Below are 7,010 nucleotides of genomic sequence, written 5' to 3'. Positions count from 1 at the left end.
TTCTGCTGGGGTCTGACCAAAAAGCAGAGTGAGGCTCAGTGAGCCTCCCTGACAAGGAACCAGACTTGGCACTTGGCACAGTCTCTGATTGGATGAGGAGGCCAGTGGCTACAGTGGCTACAGTGGCCTGTCAATCACTGGTGGGAGGGAGAGTGACTGAGTGAGAGGCTGGGAGCCAACTGGCCTCCCCCACCCCCTGAGCTCTGCTGCACACAGCCATGAATTGCACCCTTGTAAGTAAAGCTATGCATTGTGTATTTCCCCGCGTAAGTAAGGCTATGGATTGCCCTGTGTAAGTGTGCAAGAGAAGTTATGGATTGCCCTGTGTAAGTGTGTAAGAGAAGCTATGGATTGCCCTGTGTAAGTGTGTAAGAGCAGCTATGGATTGCCCTGTGTAAGAGTGTAAGAGAAGCTATGGATTGCCCTGTGTAAAAGTGTAAGAGAAGCTATGGATTGCCCTGTGTAAGTGTGTAAGAGCAGCTATGGATTGCCCTGTGTAAGTGTGTAAGAGCAGCTATGGATTGCCCTGTGTAAGTGTGCAAGTGAAGCTATGGATTGCCCTGTGTAAGAGTGCAAGTGAAGCTATGGATTGCCCTGTGTAAGTGTGTAAGAGCAGCTATGGATTGCCCTGTGTAAGTGTGTAAGAGAAGCTATGGATTGCCCTGTGTAAGAGTGCAAGTGAAGCTATGGATTGCCCTGTGTAAGTGTGCAAGTGAAGCTATGGATTGCCCTGTGTAAGTGTGTAAAGTGTGTAAGTAAAGCTGAGGACAGCTGGTTGCACTCCCGCTGCAGTTTCCTGTTTGACTGTTTTCTGTGCGAGTGGTTACTAAAAACCTTCGAGGAGGAGGAAGTGGCTTCTGACTATGTTAGTGTTCTGACTTCCACACACAGACCGACATTTCTGATCGTAGTTTTGCCGGCGTTTGTAACTTGGCTTTACACCTCCCATCTCCTTCCTCCATTGACCAACAACAACGTACACACATATATTTCCCAAACATGTAAGTGAATAGTCACCAGTGGTGTTATTATTGTTATTATTAATGAATGAATGACCGGGTGAGAGCTTGGCATCTGAGATTTCCCTATTCGAATGTTCTATGTAGTGACCTAACTATTTACAGGGAAAATGGATAACTCTATCCTGAAGCAGACCCAGCAGATCGCTCGCAACAAGGAAACAAGGAAACAAATTATTATTATTATTATAAAGACCCGAGACAGCAATCCTAACCCTAACCCTAAAACATTTTGCCCTAAAACACTGAATTGAGTTGAGTTGTCTTTTTTTTTTGATCTCACCCCAACCTCATCATTTCTGATCCAGGAATTGCCATTTTGCACCGATTTTTTTTTATTAAAAAAAAGCCATTGTGCACATTTTTTCCCCCCTTCCCCCTGTGCGAAGAACCTTTCCCCGTGTCATTTTCCCCACGATATGGGGGAAGAGTTCTACCTACAGGGGAGGAAAAAAACGAAACTCACTTGATGTTTTGGCGTTGCTATGTTTTGTGGATTGGTAGAGAATCAGGCTCTGGGCAATTTGTGTCTCTGGTGTGGATGTGGCAATCTGTTAAGGTGGGAGCTATGTGAGTATATATTGTATATTGATTATTTTACTTTCATTTGTAGGCAGCAGGATACTGTTCTCGCTGTAGGGAAATGCTAAGGCTTCCAGATAAATAATAATAATTCTTACATTCGATAATAATAATTCTTACATTTGATAATAATAATTCTTACATTTGATAATAACAATTCTTACATTTGATAATAATAATTCTTACATTTGATAATAACAATTCTTACATTCGATAATAATAATTCTTACATTGGGTAATAATATTTCTTACATTTGATATTAATGATAATTCTTACATTCGATAATAATAATAATTCTTACACTGGGTAATAATATTTCTTACATTTGATATTAATGATAATTCTTACATTCGATAATAATAAGAAGAATTCTTACATTTGATATAGTGCCTTATCATAGAATCATAGTATCATAGAATGTTACGGCACAGAAGGAGGCCATTCGGCCCATCGAGTCTGTGCGGCTCTTTGACAGAGCAACTGACTTTTATTAACCCCACTCACCAACTTTCTCCCCATAACTCTGCAAACCTGTCTTCTCCAGATACCTATCCAGTTCTCTCTTAAAAGCTGTTATCGAATTGGACTTCACTGCCCTTTCGGGCGGATCATTCCAAATTCTAACAACTCGCTGAGTGAAAACATTCCTTCTAACCTCCCCTCTGCTTCTTTTGGTAGATATCTTAAGACTGTGACCACGAGTCACAGACACACCTACCAGTGGAAACAGCTTTTCCCTATCTCGCCTGTCGAAACCTTTCATGATCTTGAAGACCTCTATCAGGTCCCCGCGTAACCTTCTCTGCTCTAATGGGAAAAGTCCTAACTTCTCCAGCCTGTCCTCATAGCTAAGGTTCCCCATTCCTGGTATCATTCTCGTGAATCTCCTCTGCACCCTTTCCAGTGCCTTAATATCCTTCCTGAGGTAAGGTGCCCAGAACTGGACGCAGTACTCCAGCTGAGGCCTAACCAGTGTTTTGTACAGATTAAGCATAACCCCTACTCTTATACTCTATGCCCCTACTAATGAAGCTCAGTACACCAAATGCCCTTTTTACTGCCCTATCTACCTGCTCTGCCACCTTCAATGAATCGCTTACTTGAACGCCCAGATCTCTCTGTACGTTCACCCCCCTTAAGATTGAGCTACCAAGTCTATATTGCCTCCTATCATTTTTCCTACCTAAGTGTATCACCTCACACTTATCTACATTGAAATCCATCTGCCACATGTCAGCCCATTCCACCATTCTGTGTATGTCTGCCTGCAGTCCGTCACAATCTTCTTCACTATTTACTACCCTACCTAACTTGGTATCATCTGCAAACTTGGAAATAGTGCTCTCTATGCCCAAGTCCAGATCATTAATATATATTAGAAAGAGCAGTGGTCCCAATACCGATCCCTGGGGGACACCGCTGCACACCTCCTTCCATTGCGAGAAACACCCATTAACCACCACCCTCTGCATTCTGTCACTCAGCCAGTTCCTAATCCAAACGGCTACTGTCCCCTTAATACCGTGGGCCTCCAGTTTTTTTATTAACCTCTTATGCGGTACTGTGTCAAAAGCCTTTTTAAAATCCATGTAAATAATGTCCACCGCATTTCCCTCATCAACCCTCACAGTCACCTCTTCAAAAAATTCTATTAGATTTGTTAGGCAAGATTTGCCTTTAACAAATCCATGTTGGGGGTCTCTAATTACCTCGTGTTCCTCTAAGTAGAGATTTATTCTGTCCCGGATTACGGTCTCCAGTAGCTTTCCTATTACCGAAGTTAGGCTGACTGGCCTGTAATTTCCGAGCTTTTCTTTATGCCCCTTTTTGTAGAGTGGGGTAACATTAGCCACTCTCCAGTCTCTTGGCACCACTCCTGTGTCCAATGACGATCGAAATATAATGGCCAAAGCCTCCGCTATTTGAACCCATATCTCCCACAGCAACCTTGGGTCAAACCCATCTGGTCCTGGTGACTTATCAATTTTGAGCCCAGTCAATCTTTTCAGAACTTTCTCTCTGTCTATAGTAATCTGATCTATGTCCTCTACCCTGTCATCCAATACTATGGCATCTGGGGCATCTGTTTCCGTTGTGAAGACAGGTGAAAAGTACTCGTTCAGTACATCAGGCATGTCCTCTGCCTCCACAACAAGATGGCCGTCATTGTCTTTGATTGGCCCCACCCTACCTTTAACTAACCTTTTTTTCCTTTATGTGCTTCTAAAAGTACTGTTTTATCATACTAAAATGTCCCAAAGAGTTTTCTGAATATTGTAAGAAGATGCAACAGCCAATTTGCACACAGCAATGTCCCAGAAACAGCCTTGGGAGTGATCAACCGTTTTTTTTAATCTGGGGAATTACTGATCAGGACACCAGGAAAACTCTCTTGTCTTTTTGAAGTGCCATTGGATCTTTAAAATCCACCTGATCAAGCAGATGAGACTTCAGAATACATATGATTTTTTTTGTTAGCCGGGTGTCTTAACATATGCAACAACAACAAGATTACATTTGTATAGCGTGAATGATCAAATAAAATTGATCATTCACTTCACGTCTGTTTGTGGGACATTGCTGTGCGCAAACTGGATGCCGAGTTTCGCTCACAAAATACAGGCAATCCACTGTATTATTATTATTATTTTACAGCTTGCATTTATATGACACCGTACTCACAAGTAGTGTCTCACTAATGATTTTAGCGATTTGTATCTTAGGATACAATTTATACTTGTACGCCTTTCACGTTGGGAGAACATCCCAAAGCGCTTGACAGTTCTGGCTGGGCACTGGAGCTGAGAGAGAGAGAGAGAGAGAGAGAGGGGAGGAGAGGAGAGATGACTGAAAGCGTGGGCAAAGAGGTACGGTGATGCGAACCTTCAAAGAGAGGAGGGAAGCACCCGATTCTTGGGGTCCATGCTTTCAAGAAGGGGCCAAAATGACCCCCCAAAATAAAGGCTTGTACTAATTTTATCTCCCACGTCCTGAAACTCATTACATTTGGTGCTTTCGCTCATCAGCTTGAAATAATTAACCCTTTTTTTTCTTCTTTTCCCCTCAGTGGGCTTGAAGTGTTCGCTTGATCCACTATGCCAGTTGATGTAGCCATGCAGCTATATATGCACGCTCCAATTCAAAGAGTAAGTTACAGAACCAAGAGATCGATGTATGTAAACAAGCCTCTGCGGCCCTGTATCCACCTTCACATCAACGAGGATTCACCAGAAACTAATCACAGAACCAAGGAGCACAAAAGGGTTTCCTTTGCCGACAGCAAAGGCCTGCCACTGACTTCAGTGAAGTTGTTCGACCTGAATGAGTTTGATATTTCCTTTCGTATAAATGAACTGATCAGTAATTTGTTAAGCCTCAAGACTGTAGACAAAGACAGTCTGTTGTTGGACTTTGACCAACCGACAGCAGATTACGTGGACTTTGAGAAACGTCTGGAATCTGACACCGTCTGCCTCGAAAACTGTATGTTAGAGGACAAGCTCATTGTGGGAACGGTCAAGGTGAAAAACCTGGCGTTCGAAAAATCTTTGAAAGTGAGGATAACGTTTGACACTTGGAAGAGTTTCCGAGAGCATGACTGCCGCTATGTCCTTGACCCGTACGGCGGGTCAGATCGAGACACTTTTGCCTTTGAATTCATTTGCCAGAATACATTGCCCCGCATGAAAGGGTGGAATTTGCAATTCGTTATGAAAGTGAGGGGAAAACTTGGTGGGACAGCAACTTGGGGCAAAATTACAGAATAATAAGATCGGAGCTGAAATGTGCTACGGAGACAACCAAACCCACCCAGCCACTGGATGCTATATTAGCTGAAGCCCACCATCTGCCTGGGTATGGGATGGAGTTTGATCAGTATGGTGGTCTAAGGTGCTCCTACGGTGTGTTCCCTGAATGGCCCAGCTACACAGACTATGAAAATAAGGGACCCTATTATTAACCAGGATTAATTGAGTCTGTCACCTTTGTGTTCGTCGAGATTAGAGTATGCCCTGCCTCTGCTGCTCTACGTGCTTCAGTCGCGAACATGGGATACGGAAGGGAAGTTCTGCTGACAATAATGATCAGAATATTCAAACGTTTTAAATGTTCATATTTAAAGCCAGGGTTTCTCTTGCTCGTTGCCACTTGTTGTAAATTCTATTTTTAAAAAATATATATATGGAACGAACGGTGCCTTCTGAGGATTTAAATGCCAGTTATTGCCTCTTTAAGCAAGAGGCCATGCTGTGTCTTCGTGATTACATGATTCGCCCACAAAATACAGTTTCTGTGAAGCAGCTTGAGACGTCTCAAAGTCGTGATAAGGCGCTGTGTTACGTGCAAGGATTATTATTATTACTGTTTCAGCTCTCTAGTGAACTTTGCAGATTTTTTTTTCCGGAAGCAGCCTCTTTATTCAAGGTATCTTCAATCAATCCAGATATGTTGTATCGTTTCAATCATCCCAGTTTTTAGTCGTACTCGAAATGGAACTTTGTCTCTTTGTGACTAAATGGAACTGAATAAATTGTTTTGTGTCTGAGTGAAAATCTTGCTGGTGGGATCATCATGCAGCACCAACGTTTAATTTAAACCTGTGCCTCACAATTGTTTTATGACCACAGACCAAAAAGGAAGATATTCAATTTTGACCTTTCGGAAAGTGTGAGAACAGTTTTTCTTTTACTGTAAGGAACTTCAATGAACTTGGAATGAAATTGCTGTTTTTTTCTTTCAGTTCCCTCTTGCTCCCCACCTCCTTCCCCAATTCATCGAATCACTACGTGCAATAAAAACAGCCTTTTACTGAAATGTTTTCTATTTATTGGTCTTTCACCCAGAAGTAGAGCTCTGATCGGTGTTCAAAGGGAATGAAGCATTTGAATTGGTTCTAATGCCAAGCCTGTGTCATGTGCTACCCCCACAAATATACAGTCAATTCACTTTACAGTATATTCTGTGAAGCGCTTTGAGACGTCGAGAAGACGTGAAAAGCGCTACATCAAATGCAAGGATTATTATTATTATTACCTGGCAAACTGGATCAGTCAGACTGCAGATGCTTAGTGCTTAACGTGTGCAATTTTTGCAACCAGTTTGCATTGAAAATGGTGACTGAGAGGGTGGATTTCTATTTTCCCCTCCCCATTGCCATTTTCTTAAATAATAGGTACTTGCATTTGCGACAACATCTATAACATCTTAAAGTGCTTCTTAACCTTTGTGCGATTTGCAGGTAAATAGGGAATCAATTTACCCACTTAGCAATGCCCCACAAACTGCCATGAAGTGACTGACCAGTTGTATTTGGGGGAATTGTTGGTCAGGACAGAGAGAAACTCCCTTCTCTTTTCGCTTAGTGCCATGGGAACTTCCACCTGAACAGGCAGACAGGACCTTGGTTT

The 7,010-nt window shown here is 42.4% G+C and overlaps 1 protein-coding gene across 1 annotated transcript; it reads left to right on the top strand.

Moving 5' to 3' along the window:
• The first annotated feature begins 205 nt into the window (after positions 1-205).
• On the top strand, positions 206-6,351 carry ppp1r3b (protein phosphatase 1, regulatory subunit 3B). The gene is given in 4 exon segments (XM_007898982.2): positions 206-233; positions 892-1,001; positions 4,670-5,253; positions 5,256-6,351. Coding segments are annotated over 2 exon segments (864 nt in total). The 5' UTR covers positions 206-233; positions 892-1,001; positions 4,670-4,697; the 3' UTR covers positions 5,564-6,351.
• Positions 6,352-7,010: the final 659 nt, after the last annotated feature.

The sequence above is a fragment of the Callorhinchus milii genome, unplaced genomic scaffold (assembly GCF_018977255.1).
Source record: "Callorhinchus milii isolate IMCB2004 unplaced genomic scaffold, IMCB_Cmil_1.0 Scaffold1, whole genome shotgun sequence".
Classification (NCBI taxonomy): domain Eukaryota; kingdom Metazoa; phylum Chordata; class Chondrichthyes; order Chimaeriformes; family Callorhinchidae; genus Callorhinchus; species Callorhinchus milii.
Note: the sequence above shows the minus strand (reverse complement) of the source record. Positions and strands in the feature narration are given on the sequence as shown.